This window comes from Macaca mulatta, chromosome 4, assembly GCF_049350105.2.
Source record: "Macaca mulatta isolate MMU2019108-1 chromosome 4, T2T-MMU8v2.0, whole genome shotgun sequence".
Taxonomy (NCBI): domain Eukaryota; kingdom Metazoa; phylum Chordata; class Mammalia; order Primates; family Cercopithecidae; genus Macaca; species Macaca mulatta.
The window spans coordinates 48,542,598-48,559,084 of NC_133409.1; the positions used below are offsets into that span (position 1 = coordinate 48,542,598).

General features: G+C 41.9%; 1 protein-coding gene across 11 annotated transcripts in view; it reads left to right on the forward strand.

Annotated features, from left to right (window-relative positions):
- Window positions 1-16,487, forward strand: part of AIG1 (androgen induced 1) — a 276,425-nt gene that overhangs the window by 224,264 nt on the left and 35,674 nt on the right. For 10 of the 11 annotated variants that reach the window (XM_077998529.1, XM_077998530.1, XM_077998535.1 and 7 more), the window contains 1 exon segment: window positions 1,179-1,294. The exons of the other annotated variant lie outside the window; for it this stretch is intronic. In XM_077998529.1, coding sequence (XP_077854655.1) covers window positions 1,179-1,294 — 116 coding nt within the window. 11 annotated transcript variants of the gene reach the window in all.

Below are 16,487 nucleotides of genomic sequence, written 5' to 3' on the forward strand. Positions count from 1 at the left end.
GTACTAAATAGAATTTAAAACTGCTGATGGGTCAGTTTTCAGTTCTGCCATCTTTATACTCTTGAGAAGGTCTCCAATATTGGAAGGTAAATATATATCCTGACCCAGTTTTATCTTAGAAACTCTTTGTTCCTCATATTTGTCCACTAAATTTCAAAACCGAGGGCATCTGAACATTTGAAAGGTTTAAGAATTTTAGTTTCCTTTCTTCTTACCTATAGATGGGATAAATTTCATCTCCATCCTGTTCCAATAAACTTAGTGTCTACAGTAACCACTGGATCAGAAAAACAAAAAGATGTTCTACTCAGCTTCTTGGAATTCTGCCTTCAGACATCATATCTAAATTCATGCACTGCTGGTCCAAACTGGCACACCCTTTCTGGAAGCTAATTTGGCGTTGTTTGCTAACCTGCTGCTCGCGCACACATAATTTGGCATTATTTATCAACAGCCTTAAAATCTGTATAGCCTTTGACAACAAAAACATAATTTAACATTCAGACAAAGAGTTCTATGAAAGATGTTCATCATGATGTTTTTAATAAATGAAAGGTTGAAAATCTTTTACATCGTGCTCGCTTCGGCAGCACATATACTAAAATTGGAACGAAAATCTTTTACATCTTGATATCCAGGAACAAGAATTGGTTAAATAAATCTTGGTATAGCCATATAATGGAGTTCTCCAAAGCTATGGTCAAGACCGATTTTCTAGAAGAATTTCTAAAATGCCGTATCAGAAATTCTCATGCTGCAATATTATGATAAAAATCCAAAACAAAATTGCACACACAGTATGATATTAACTATGTATAAGTAATATGAACAGGGAAAGAAAAAATGGGACATACACCAAAATGTTAACAGTGGTTATTGTTACTCCTTTCTTTTGTTCCAGTTTTTTCTTAGACATTTTTCTATGTTATCAAAATTCTCTGTAATGAGCAAAAAATAAAATAAAATTTCAAAAATTAAGATACAGAAGAAAAATATTAATGGAGCAACCAAGGCACTATGTGGTTTTATGTCCATTCAACTTCTTTGGTGAGCCGTAGACTTCTTTCTGCCTGACACTTTCCTAGGAATTTATAGTGTGCATTCTCCTACCGGAGAAAAAACAACTACAGAGAGACAATGATAAGAATCTGTGTCACCTAGTCTCTGTTATTTTCCAGCACACCACGGTTCTGCCCTTTATATTAATCGAGATGAGGACATCGCACCATCAGTATCCCAGCAGGAGCAGCGGACTCACCGCCATATGTACCTTCTCTGTTGGCTATATATTATGGTAAGGACCATGCCTGCTGGGCTTTCTTATTGTATTAGATTCTGCACTGCTAAATTTGGGCACATATTTCATTATGGATATAATCACTAACAGATTCACACTGTGTGCCTCATTTGGTCCAAGACCTGTGCTTTGTCTCGTTTCCCCAGATGCTTATATTTTTAGAAAGTATATGCCAAACCTCACACAACAGGAATTTGTTGAACAATCCCATGTAAGCAGTGGTTCTTCCAAGGCTACATTTTTCAACTCTTTTTCAAACTAAATGTTTTTCTTGGACACCGGTTTTATTGCTTAAGGGCTTTTTTGCTTTGGGATTTTGTTGTTGCTTTTGTTGGGGGGAAGGGGAGTTGCAGCAAACACAGATGAGAACAGAAGTGACCTCTTAGAGCAATGACTTTAAACTTACTAGGAAACAAGTGAAAATTGTACATTTTCCCCGGTCCATTTAAAACGTACTCCAGAATTAGCTGTTACATGGAGAATGCATTAAACTGTTCTGTTTTTAAATATTGGCGTAAATAAAACACAAGAAATCTTCATTTGATCTATTGTGCACAGTTCAGATCGAAGTGTGAGGTGCCAAATTTATCTGATAAAAGAATTTTTGCCTGGCGAGTCTACCTCACATTAATTTCAGTTCTTATCAGGTTTTTAACACTTCAAAAATTATTTATCTTAACATAGAGAATTTCTTATTTCTCTTTATAATTCCAAGTCCTCTTTGACATATTAACACGCACAGAGGAGTTCCCTCCTGCCAGCATTTCTGCCTCTTGGGACTCTTCTGTCCTGAGTTCTGGGTCACCATCCCCTCCTTTAAGCCTGAAGGACTGGATAATGTTCTTCCAAACACCCCTCAACTGTACTTAATCCCCCCAAATCCTAGAGCTCTTTGGGAGGCCCTATCTCCATGGAGCATCTTGCTCCAGCTGGAGTTGAAATATAAAATAAAGGATGCTACAGTACATGACACACTTTGCATAATCACATGATGCCCCAAATCTGAGCAGAAAGATTTGCTTCAGGAAGTCACACCCTCTGGCTGGATATAAGGAGACATCCAGAGGATGTCCATATGGACAAGCATAAGCCACCGCGTCCAGCTGGGAGGAGCTTTACGACCATGTGGTCCTCCCAGCTGGGCGTGGTGGCTCACGCTTGTAATCCCAGCACTTTGGGAGGCCCAGGCAGACAGATCACTTGAGACCAGGAGTTCAAGACCAGTCTTGCCAACATGGTGAAACCCCATCTCTACTAAAAATATAAAAAATTAGCCAGGTGTGGTGGTGGGCATCTGTAATCCCACCTACTTGGGAGGCTGAGGCGTAAGAATCTCTTGAACCCCGGAGGCAGAAGTTGCAGCAAGCCGAGATTGCGCAACTGCACTCCACCCTGGGCAACAAAACAAGACTGTGTCTCAAAAATAAATAAATAAATAGATAAATAAATAAACTCCTCCCATTGGCCCCTCCTTCAACTAGTAAAGACCACTTGCAAGGACTAGGGAAGTGTTTGTTTTCCTAATTACTTTCTAAGCTTTTTCCCTCATCCTAAACCTTAAGTTTCTCTGATAGAAAATGTCCAAATGATCAGAACTCATACCTGCAATATGACTAAAGTTATGTCTTAAAAATGGATTTATGTGCTTTATACATATGAACTTACATTCAAATGAGTGTTATCTTTCAGAAGAGTCAAGTAGGGAGGCTGCACAATTATTCCAGGGATGCCACGATGTTTAAAACATACCTGGAACTGCCTATAGCCATAGTTTACAAATCAGTCTCACTTCCCACCCCTACCCCAAATACGGTCTCATTACTTTGCACTCCTATTTACTTACCTGTGGAAAAGGCAAGTTCTTTACTCTGGGAACTCTGGGTATACTTCTGCAAATTCATTTATATGCTATTAAATTATCTGCATCTTGTAGAGCCCCAGAGATTTCAGGAACTATGTACTTTCTGATGGCCTGTCTTCCGTTGTGGGTAGAATCAGTCCACGTTCCAAAGAGACACATGGGAAATGCCACATAGTCCTCATTATAGACCCCCAAGATCCCTCATGAAAATGAAGCATTACTCATGCTCTGTGTGCCAAGTGAGGCTTGCCAGCTCTGCGTACTCCCTAAGCAAACCAGTACTTGTTTGGACATGTATTTACATTAACCAGTGAATTCTCTCAGATTTGTTCTGAGAAAGCATTCAAAGTAGACTTTTTCCTTTGGTGTTCTGCCCTGGGCATTCATAACTATGCCAAAAGCTAAACAATGGCCCTCACATCATGTCACATTATGTAAATCCAAGATTTTAATTGTTATCAAAAGGGTACTGGCTTTTGCTTCCTTTCAGACTATGTTAGGGCCAACATACCAGTGACACAACAGCCAAAGGTTTGGGATATGAAATCTTTTGATAGCATACCAGGGTTGTAACTGGACATTCCAGAGCCCCATGCCAAGATGAAAGAAAGCATTCCTCTCATCACATGCTAATTATAAAAGAAATAGATGGTCTGTGCAATACTGAGTAAGGTTGAGCTAAATCTATACCTCAGGGGCTGCTGGCCAGGCTGGCTGGCTGTTTTGCTGGGACTCTAACTTACTGTCCAGTTAGACTCAGCTGGCCCTCCTCATCTGAATCTATTCTCTTCCCAGGTTTGGATAGTGAGAGTAGAGAAAGTGAGGGACTTGGACTTTCCCCATTGACTGGTTCCCATTGAGCTCCTATTCTTGGTGGCTCTGTTTCCTAGCCCCGTTGCAGTCCTCCCCAGGCTTAGCATCTAAAGGCCGTCCCATCTCCTTCCATGATGACTTCTGCCTCTTTGCCACGCTTCTCTTTCCCCCAGCCCAAACATCACCTGTCCATTTGTGGGGAGCTCTTAACTCCTTTCCTGGACACTCCCCTGATCATCATCCCCCCCAACACGCATTTCTCTGCACCTGTTTGTGAGATTTTCCCCAATCATTGAGAGGACCCTTATTTATAGCATTCTGGATACATACGGAGGTCTCCTTGGTGTCTGATGTAAGAGTTTAAGTATCAGGAATCATAATGGGTACCACTTCTTTGAGCCAGACACTGTGCCAAGTTCAGTTCAAATATTATTTAGTTGCCCAAACAGTCCTTAAAGATAGGCATGATATCTTGCCCATTTTTACAGGGAAGCATGCTGAAGTTTAGAGAGAGTACATGACTTGCCCAGGATGAGCCACTGGACTGTTGCCAGAACTACGGTACAAGCCCCAGTGTGTGGCTCCAGATTGTAGTCTGTTAACTGGACCCTCCACTGCCCTTGCTGTGTGAAGAGTAACTCCATGAATGAACATACTGAGTTTTTTATTTTGTTGAGAAGAAATACATAAGAACCAGCCAAGCCTGGTAGCTGAGGCCACTTTCTGGGTTGGAAACATTTCTAGACTTTAGCTTTCTCAGAAGTAAAACAGGGAGGAGGACAGAATGTACCTCGTAGTTGGAAAGACACTGTTACCGCATATAAAGCCCATAGAACAATGCCTGACTCACAGTAAAAAAAAAAAAATACCTATATTTGCTATTTATCAGTTCTGAAATGCTCCTCAACAAATAGTAGTATAAACAGTAATGTTTTCTTTTCAAGGCTTGAGAATTTTAGTTACCATAAATGTTTTCTTTTTACTCATTCTGGATCATTTGCACAAAATCAAAAACAATTTTAGTAGTCATAAACAACTCTAAAGGATATGAAAATATATATTTTTTAATTATAAAAGAATGATTAGGAAATCTTACAGGGGTACTGGGTAACAACAGGGAGCTGTAAAATCATGGACTCCTGACTCTTGTTGCCTTCTGGTTGACATTTATAAAAGAGAAGACATCTTTGCTCCACCTGGTGCAGTCGTCTGGGGCTGAATCTTTTCCCAGGCTGCCTCCACCCTCACTTCCAAGCACCTGGAATCCTTGTCTCTCTGCAGTTCTGCTGCTTCTCATTGCTCTGCCTTTCAATCTGCAAGATACAGAAAGAGGAAACCAACTCAGACCCTAGGAAATGTACATCCTCAAGACTTTAAGAGTAGTCTCTGTCCTGAGGAGTCTTCTTCCAGCCCCTGGCTATTCTCCCCTCCTTCAGGGGTTTCTCATTCAATCGGAGCCCATGTGAGATGTCAGAAGCCATGTATAACACATGTTGATCTCTCAACCCAGGACACATCAAGAACAAGTAGGCGTTAGTGAAGGGGACGAAATGGATCCTGGGTGTTTCCACTTAAGTATAAATATTCCTTGTCAACTGCTGTGAGTGTATTTAAGGCAAAATAGAGATGTCTGTTGTCTCTGGGCCCTAGTGGTTTTAAACAAATTCCATATTCCAAATCTCATTTCCCAAATGTGTTCATCGAATAACTTTCCAACTCAGAAAATAAAGCAAAGTAAAATCAGAATTGTTAATGGAAAAAGCAAACTCTGTAAAATATTTAAAGAGGTTTATTCTGAGCAAACATGAGTGAGCATAGCCCAGAGAACAGTATCAAGAGGTCCTGAGAAAGTGTGCCCAAGACTGTTGGGTTACAGTTTGATTTTATACATTTTAGAGGGACAGAAGTTACAAGCAAAGATGTGAATCTATACCTGTAAGGTATGCATTGGTTTGACCTTAAAAGGCAGGATGTCTCAAAGAAGTAGTGGGTGGTTACAAGTCATAGGTGGATTCAAAGATTTTTCTGATTGGGAGTTGTTTGAAAGAGTTAAGCTTTGTCTAAAGACTTTAAGTCAGTAGAAATAAATGCTTGAGTTAAGATAAAGGAGATTGTGGAGACCAAGTTTCTTGTTATGTAGATGAAGCCTCATAGGTGGCAGCCTTCAGAGAGAATGGATGGTAAATGTCTCTTTTCAGACCCTAAAAGGCATCAGGCTCTTGATTAATCTATCCTGGATCCAGGAATGTCCTGGCTGTATTAATGGAGACTCTCTACAAATGCAAAGATCCCCCACAAAAGATGGCTCTGCAGAGCCATTTCAAAATATGTCAAAGAAATATATTTTGGGCTAAGATATGTTTTATTTCCTTCAGGACCTACCATCTGTTATGTGATGCTACATCAAAATCAGGTTGAAATTTGGAATCTTATTGCCATGAAGTGTCTGTTTTGTTAGTCTTATGATCTCTATTTTAAAGTTAATCCTGGTCGGTTATGCCTAAACTCCAAAAAGGAGAGGGTACAATTAGGCACGTCTAACCTGCCTTCCCCTAATGGCTGCGAATTCCATTCTTCAGGTTTCTCTAGGGTCCCCTTGGCCCAGAGGGGCGTCCATTCAGTTGGTTGAGAGGCTTAGGATTTTATTTTTGGTTTACAGAATGAAGTGTGTTCATTCTTTAACGATCATTTCTAAATTATTTCATGTCAGAATTCTATCTTCCACAAAATTTGATTGTCTCTCAACTGGGCAATTTTGGATGATTTTTTGGCTTCTTGTTGAAATGTTTTTGTATCTCAAGTTTCTGCTGGAAACATACATTACTTTTTATTTACATACAGTATTTGTAAGCCAGAGAAAAAGTTCTCAAAAATAAAAATAAGAGTGTACTCAAATTTTAAAGTCTTAGAATATTTAGCTATGAATGAGTAAAATTTTTAGGAAAAAATTTGTACCCTCTTTACTAAGAAAATGAAATTTTAGACCACATTCAATTCCTTCCATTTAATCAGATGTTTCTTCACCAGTTAAACAAATCTGGCCGACATGTGTTATTTGACCAGCAGATGACATTTTTCTCAGTTCAACTTGACTCTTTCACTCCACCATAGCTGTTGACTTTTATATCTGTAATGGTTTGTGTACATTTTTCTGATTTTCTGGCATTAGAGAACCGAGTCCAAGATGAATGAAGTTGATAATGTTACTGGTGGCATATACGTATGGGTCTGCAACAACCTCATTTCTTGCCTCCTCAGAAGAAAGAATTTGACCAAGGGGCATAAGGCAGGGTGAGACTGAGGCAAGTTTTAGAACAGGAGTGAAAGTTTATTTAAAAGCTTTAGAGCATGAATGAAAGGAAGTAAAGAACCCTTGGAAGAGGGTCAAGTGGGCAACTTGGGAGATCAAGTGTGCAGTTTGACCTTCTGACTTGGTGTTTTATGTGTTGGCATGCTTTCGGGGTCTTGTGTTCCTTTCCCCCTGATTCTTTCCTTGGAGTGGGCTGCCCACATGCACAGTGGACTACCAGCACTTGGCAGGGGCCGCATGCTCAGCGTGTTTATTGGAGTTGCGTGCATGCTCACTTGCGGCATTCTTCCCTTACCAGTTGAATGCTCCTAGAAGGTCATATACCAATTAAACTCCACCATTTTGCCTCTTAGTGTGCATGCTTGAGCACACTCACCCACCTCCTGAGATCTTATCAGGAAGCTGTTGATCATGAACTTTAGGTGTCTTTCTCCATTGGGAGACTGCCTTTCCCTGGTGCCAACTGCAACCAATTATTATTTGAAAGAGGCAGTTTTAACAACAACTGACTGACCATCACCTGATGGTTGCCTGACATTCTTGTTTGTAGGGAGGTAGTGGGGGAATGCTCTCCTGCCCTTTCATGTCTGACTAACTCCCTACTGTAACAATAAGTATCTCACATTCTGAAGAGAGCTACCTTTCTTGGGGCTTATAAGAGACAGACAAAGGACTCTTCTCACTTATTATCACCAAGTCCATCCATGCTCCATCATGCCCGTCTTCCCCACCCTCTTCCCAAGTTGGGGAAGAGGGACAGGGTCTTTGCAGTCTTGAGTTTTGGATCTAGGGGAGCCACTGGGGGAAGGAAAGGCCTCTCCATACTGACCAAAGCCAAGTGTGAATCTCTAAGGGAATCCCTGGTAAATAATAGCAATGAGGCAGGAATTTAGGAAGCTGACTTGTTAGCCTTCCTTATGTCTCCTATTTAAGCAAGGAAAAGAGTCTTGGAAAGATATGGCAGGGCAGCAGGAGGAGAAGCTGTAAAGCGGCCTGTGGTCCCATCATTGTAAGTGCCAAAGTTTCTTGTAGATCTGGTTTGACATAGAGGAAGGTTGCTGGAGTTGAGCTGTCTTGATGGTAGCCCACCCAAGAAAGAATGGTTCCTGGGCAATGGTTTTCCAGCAGCAGGAAACCATGGGGTGTGCTACCCTGGACAGGAACCAGGGGGTGTTAAAGAGGTCTAGCTGGAGCCAGCCAGATCCCCCACATAAGGAAGCTCTTCATTGCAGAAACACTTCAGAGACCCCTGCAAACCTCACACATATGCACCGATGCAGAGGTGAGCACCCCGGACTTCAGCCTCACAGCACTGATCAGTGGGAAGCAGGGATTTGCCAACCACAGCGAAAGCCCCTCGCACAAGCACAGGCAGTGAAGTCAGAAGATATTCATCCTTGTTCCCTTTCCCCCACCAGAAAGGAAAGAGGCATCTCAGAACCAGGCCATGTCCTCCTCTTCTACTTCAGGGTCTTGGAGTACATGGAATAAAGAAGTAAACCCCCTCCCATTCAGGGTTCCAGGAATAAGCCTGGTGTGTTCAAGGAAAGCAGAAGGCCACTGTGTGTGGAAACAGAGTGAGGGGGAGAGCACACAGAGCTCCTAGGGTGAGGGAAGGAGAGCGTTATAGGCCACTGAAAAGACTGCCCTTAATTCAAATTGGGAGTCATTGGAAGGTTTGGACAGAGACGTGACATGAACTGAGACATTTCTAAGGAATCACTTTGGCCAATGTGTTAAGAGTGGATTGAAGGCAAGGGTAGAACAAGGAGAAGAGAAGGGAAGGCTATAGAAGAAATCCTGCTAAGAGATGAAGTGGCGTGGACCCTGGTGGTAGAAATGGCGTTAATAGGATTCTGGATATATTTTGAAGGTAGAGTCAACAGGATTTGCTGGCCAAGTTTAAATTAAACTCTGGACTCAGCCCCTTTAATAACGTTTAACCTCGGTATGGAAGGCAAAATAATGCCCACCACAAACCCCCAAAGATATCCACATCCTAAAATCCCCAGAACTTTTGGATATGTTCCCTGACATGACACATGTTAAAAGGGACTTTGCAGGTGTGATTAAGGTAAGGACCTTGTGATGGGCAGGTTAGCCTGCTTTGTCCAGGTGGACCCAGTCTAATCCTGTGAACCCTTAAGAGTAGAGAGCCATTCACAACTGTGGTCAGAGAGACATGACTGCGGAAGGACAGTTAGAAAGATGCAGTGGAAAAAGGACTCGAACTGCCATTGCTGGCTTTGAAGACAGAGGAAGGGGCTGTGAGCACGGAACAAGGACCCCCTCTAGAAGCGGAAAAAGGCAAGGAAAGGGATTCTCCCCGTAGAGCTTCCAGAAAGGAACTCAGCCCTGCTGACACCTTAATTTTAGCTCAATAAGACCTATGTTATACTTCTAACCTGTAGAATTCTCTGATGAATGTGTGTTGTTTTAAGCCACAAGTCTGTGGCAATGTGTCATAGTAGCAGGAAAAAAACAAATACTTGAACAAATCACTTAATCTCTATGGGCCTCAATTTCCTTATCTGAAAAAAAAAAAAAAAAAAAAAAAAGCATGATGATAGTGATCAGGCAGGATTGCTGTGAGAATCAGAAAAATGGGTATACAATGTTCAGCACCTAACTTGCACTCAGTTCCAGTGGCCATTATTATTCTGTTTACACGCTAGGAATACTCCATCCTCAGAGAGCCTCAGCTTAGCTCTTTCTGCAACTTTCTTCCCTCATGAACCTTACCCTGGAAGGCAGAAGTCCAGATCTTTGAAGTTAGATGCTCCTTGTTTAGTTCCCCTCTTCCTGGAGTCTTTGAGCAAATTACTTATCCTCTCTTAGCCTCATTGCTACCACCTTTAAAATGGGAAAGAACGCCTGCCTCAGAGAGTTGTGAGGATTAAAGAGTCCATAGGGATGCTCAGGAAATGAGAACATCTTTCCTTCCTCCTAGGCAACAAAATTCCTGAATGCCTGCAGAGACCCTAGGAAAAAGGCTCATTTTCTTTTTCTCTCTCTCTCTTCCCCCACCCTTACTTTACTTTCTTTTTATCCTCTGTTCTTCATACAAGTTTTGGTCCTACTTTACAGGATGTGTGGCTCTTCATAACCTATTAAGAATGTTAAATAGTTTTCTGAAATTTTCTTATGGTTCATATATTAAGTTATTTCCAGAGCTCTGCTTTTCCCATGAGATTTGAGAATGTCATTACTTTCCCATTATTCCAATCTGCGTATTTGTACAAGCACGTTGCTGAGAATGCACTATTTTCTCATCTTGTAAGGAAAAGTCTATCTGGGCAGTTGAAAGCCTGACAACAGAGAGTGTGTCTTGCCCTTGGCCCCTGAGAATGTCCACTTGGGTGTTGGTCAAATCGACTTCTTAGGCCTGCATCTGTATAGAAAAGGCTTATGTATATAATCTGTCTCAATCCCCAGTATTTATTATTCTGAGTTTTTTGTTCTTCTACCCCAACAGCTGGTTCTTAGACATTCTGGGAGTACATGAACAACTAGAATTCCCCATATGCTATTAACCTTGCCCCACCCTGAAGTCATGTTTTATGTGGTTATGATCGTTCCCACACTCCCTAGCTTCCCTACAGCCATGCCCACACCGCTGCTCTTTTCCCCATAGTCTGCTCAGATCACCAGTGTGATGCTGCTTGTGCCCTTGATGCTACTTGGCAATTTTCCTGTGGATTTCTCCAGACATCTGTATTCACTCCCTCTGCCTCCACCTCACTCTCCCAGTCCTCCCAGCAGATGGCCTGGCCTTTTATTTCACAGAGAAGATAAAAGACTCTAAACAGGGACTCCTTCGATCTCCCCCTGCAAACATCATTTCTGCACCCATCCTCTCTTCAGCTCCTGAGACAATAGGAAAACGGTCTCTATGTCTTTCAGCAAGCAATCCTTCCTTCTGGACTCTGGCTTCATACCCTTCCAGCTCTCCTGGGACCCCATTCGTGCTCATCACTTCATTCTCCTGTAACTTCATTCTCACTGCTGGATCCTTTCAATCAGCATCTAAACACACTGTAGTCCCAGTCTCCACCTTACAACATTGCTCTTCTAGGACCAGCCCCTGTACCTCTAGCTGCTTCCCTATTTCCCTACTCACAGCTGAGTGCCTTGCCTTCAAAGAGTTGTCTCCATTGTCTCTACTCTCACACAGCAAAGGCTTAAGAGACAAGGTGGTGTAATGGTTGAGAGAGTGAATTCATGAGCCAGACTGCCTAAGCCTGTATTCTGATTCTGCCATATGAACTGGGCCAAGTCACTTAACCTCTCTGTTTCTTGGTTTTCTCATCTGTAGAATGGAATAATAATAACTCTCTCATCAGATTGGCATTACCATTAAACTAATACTAGTCTTTAGTATATGTAAAACGCACAGGACAGTAAATCACACAAAGAATATACTATGTTAATATTATTATTATTAACCCACGCCAATGTGGCTTCAGCTGTCATTACTTTAGCAAAACTTTGGCTGATGTCACTGGTGACTTCTCTTTTGCTGCATTTATGGAATGCTCTGTAGACCTCTTCTCAATTGACACTTCAGCAATTTGATACTAAAACACACCCCCACTTCCTGATATGTTCTCTTCCTCTGATTTAGGTGTTGTAACCATTTATTTTCCCTCCATTCTGAAGATGATCCCTCTCAGCCTCATTTACTGGCTCTTTCCACTCCCCCCAAGCCTCAGTGTTGGAATTCTTCAGAGCTCACTTCCAGGTCCTCTTGTTTTACTACCCAGTCTCCCTAGGTAAGCCCATACACATGTGTTTGCAATGCCTTCATTTCCGAACTCCATCCCATACCTCTCTCCTGAACCTACTCCATATCTATTCATTTAGCAATTGCAAACCAACCTCATGCCATGCCAGATGTCTGCATCCCACCCACAAACCTGCATCCGCTTGTCATCATCCTGAAACTAGTCGTTCATGCCAGAAATCTATGAGACATCCTTAACCCATCTCTTTTAGGCCCACTCCAGGCAGTTGTTCACCAATTTCAGACTTCTGTACCTCCGATGTACTTTTAGAATCTTTATCCTTTGCTCCATCTCCGCTGCCAACACTATGGTCCCAGCCTCAGTTATCTCTCCCCTCAACCACTGCTAGAACTGGCATCCCCCCCGCCAACTCCTATCTATCCAAAGGATCCCTGAGTGATCTTTTATAAACAAATGTCATCATGCTACTCCCTTGCTCCAAGACTGTGGATGACTTCCCATTGCTCCTCAAGATAAGAACCAAAATTCCTTTACATGGTTTAGGGGGCCCTGCATTACCTGACCCCTGCTGACCTCTGGCCTCATCATATTCCTCCTTCCCTTTTCCTTGCTAGCTTCAGCCACAGTGATCTTCTCTGATTGTCAAAAACAATAAGCTTCGTCCACTTCAAAGCTTTCACTTTCTTTGTGCCACCAACAAATCCCACCTCTCCCTGTGTCATGTCTCGCACCAGTGTTAGTTTCAAATCCTGCTCCTCTTTGAGGCCTCAACTTAACTCTCTTTCTTGGGGAAGCCCTCTCTGATTCTCCAGACTTGGTTCAGCTTCTCTGTGCTACACTACTATAATCTTCTGTTGATTTCTGCTAGGGGATTTTAAAAATAGTTGAAGTTTTGTGGTTATTTGATTAACTCTTTCTCCAAAGTCTGCCCCCAAAATCCCCTCCCTTCACTATCTAAAGCAAGAAAAAGATTAGCACTTGAAATTATCTTAAAGAAAATAAAGAAGGCTTCCTTGTCTCCAGTATTCTAAGAGTTAATCCAAGCACATTTTCTTTAGACATTACATCAATAAAATATCACAGAAAATATGTTTAAGATAGACATTAATAAGAGAAATTGCAACAGTGAGTTTTAAATGCAAGCAAATAGGGAAAATGAATATATATTACACATACACACACGCACCCCCCGCCCCACCGCACCACACACACACATACACACACACCCCTACGTCTCTTACATTTAGTTCAATGGTAACCATATAAAATATTTACGACACCCCTGCCATCCATTTCTCCAATATTGAATTTCAGCTTTATTGTTTCTTCTCCCACCTGCCTGATTCATTTAAATTGCCAACTGAAGCTGATAAAGTTGTAGCAGAAACCTCACAGACTGCGCTCCTTGCCAGAGTGACTCACATCCTATAGGAGAGATGACCCAGTTCAGGCAATAAAACCATTCCACATAGAGGAAAGATTCATTAATTAGCAAAATCATAACCTCTTCATTTCCCTCAGGGGTGCCTTCTTGGTGTCTTTGAGAGTATGAGAGCATTCTGAAGGCTCAGAACATATTCTGTTGTGGGCTGCATGGGAGGATACATGTATGTGAGCCTCTTCACAGGGACCCCTGTCCTGCCCAGTCCCACCTTTAGCAGATGGTTTCCACAGCTGACAGAAACTGAGAGGAAACCAGTCCCCAGGCATTTGTATCTCCCACAGCACCAAACAGAGGCACACATTAAAATCTGGTTAAAAGTAAACAATTCCGATGAAGAGTTATCTGTGGCAGAGATGAGCGTATACCCCAAGAGTCAACAGAAATTTATAGCCCAAAAGACCATTTGCTTGTGATGTGATGGAAATGGCAAGAGAAACTTGATCTAAAATAACCATATAAAACTTTGACTTTGTACATGTAAGTAGACCCATTTCCCTAATAATTTTCAAAGTAAGATAAGCAACTGGCTTATTATTATTATAATATTTTAATTCTCTAATATTCTGAAAGATCTGGGTACATCTTGACTGGTGACAAAGTTCATTAACGCTCTCAAACAAGCACTTATTGAGTGTCTACCAGGTGTCTACCAGGTGCAGGAGGTAGACTATGGAAGAAGCTTCAGCTGTGTCCTCAAGGAGCTTACAGTCTATTGAAGGATACAGGGAACCAAAAAGCAATAGTCATCCAGTTGATAACTGCTATTTGCAAGAGAAAAAATAGAGTCTACAGGAAGGTTCTCTAACCCAGACTTAGAGAGTCCTAAAAGGCTTCCCAGAGGAAATGACATGTAAGCTGCCTCTTGGAGGGTAAATAAGAGTTAGCTTTATGAAGGTCCAGGATAAAAGTGTCCCAGGCAGAAAAAGGAGATGGCCTAGAAGCAACAGAGAGGAAACCATAGTCAGGGAGCCAAAGCAGTTCAGTGCACCTGGAGCCATTGACATTTTGCCCTCCTCCTGTCACTGCAATATATATTCTACCTCGACTCTCCCCACCAAAACCGTTTTCATTTTTTCTTTCTACAACATCCTTCTTTGAACTGATTATTTCATGACTGGGTGGGTAGGTGGGTGGTTATTTGGATGATTGGTTGGTTGGTTGGATGGTTGCTTGGGTGGTTGGATGGATGGTTGGGTGGTCGGATGGTTGGGTTGTTGGATGGTTGGGTGGTTGGTTGGGTGGGTGGTTGCTTAGTTGGGTGATTGGTTGGTAGAGTGGTTGGTTTGCCCATTTCCTGTAACACTGCTCCTACTCAGCCTCCATGGGAGGCCCCATTCTTCACACTCCCTGATGCTCTAGCCCTTCTGGCAAGCTTTCATACACTGCCTCTCCTCCAATTTTCATGTCTCAGCCAGAGAGTTTTTTTAAAATGCAAATTTTATCCTGTCAATCCTCCTACTTAAAACTCTTCAATAGTTTATTTTTTCCAGTTTGGGTATTTTTTTTCTTTCTGGTAGCACTTTTATTTTTTCTTGCACAATGACGTATCCTTGGGCTGTGATACTCTCACACAACAGTAGAAAAACAAGATGTGTAAGTCATCCATAAAGCTGAGAATTATGTACAAAAATCTTACATAAACTAAAATGATGCATAAATTTACAGGTAAAAATACAAATCATTTTGCAACTAGAATGACTAATTTAGCCCTGTGACATTCTGCTGCTGCAAAAAAAAAAAAAAAAAAAATGGATAAGAAAGAAAATGGAGTCCTACGTTTTCTACCTCTGCTGGAAGACTGCAACAAAGAAATGACAATTCATTCATAAATTCTTGCCAGCCTCTGGAGAAATCCAGGAATTGTCATTTATACTCTGTGGAGATCTGATCAGGCCCTAGAGGAGTGAACAACTTGAAAGAAATTGTCAGGCAGCCAAAGACCCATCACATCAGGCCAAGTGCCCTCTATAAACATGTTCCCGTTATTCTCCCTTTGCCACACAAAGTGTCTAGCCACACATGCTAAACTTTAAACTAAAGATATGTAAAGAATTTTAGAAAATGTATTATAAAGAAATAGTTAATATGAATACAAGTTGAAATAGTGCTATTTGCCTATCAGACAAAGACAGGTGTCTTTTTAAAAAGGCATCTTCCAAGTACATAAGTCTAATATAAGATGCTGTCCATTTAAAAGTAGCCAGGTGTGGTGGCTCATGTCTGTAACCTTAGTCAGGAGGCTCACCTGGGCCCAGGAGTTCAAAACCCAGCATGGGCAACATAGCTAGCTAATAGTCCCAGCTAATCAGGAGGCTGAGGTGGGAGGATTGCTTGAGCTCGGGAACTTGAGGCTGTAGTGTACTATGCTTGTGCCACTGCACTCCACCCTGGGCAACAGAGCAAGACTCTCTAAAATTGCAGTGGGCAATGGACAGGTCAAACTCATCAGACTCTTGCTTGCTATTCCACATCTGCTGGAAGGTGAAGACAGTCACCAGACACAGTATGTACACTCAGAAGAAGGGCAATCTTAATTTTTATTGTGTTTTTTTTCCAAGGCTGTGACATCTGTCTGTGTTGTAAAGCCAGTAGTAGCAGGACACATGGTAGTACTACCAGACCAGATGGGATGTATTGTGTTGGCATATAGATCTTTTCTAATATAAGCATCACATCTCAAGGGTGACATGGAAGTGCTATCTTGAGTGCCACTGCTTTCATACCTGAGGAGGATGGCTAGAAAGAACTTCCAGGTCCATGACTCCCTCCTTGACAGAGGTGGTCAACTGACTGTGAGGGAGCTTAGTGCTCTTCTCCAGGGTAGATGGTAAGCAATGGTGGTTCCTGTTTGACATCCAGGACAGAGCAGCACCACTTCTCCTTGGCATCATGTACAATTTCTTCTCTGCTTTAACCTCTTCTTCTCACAGTCCTTAAGAATACTCTTCCAAGTCTCAGCTAGCAGAGTCGAGAAATAGCATGACATAGGGCAGGTGTAACTGTCATAGAAGGGCATT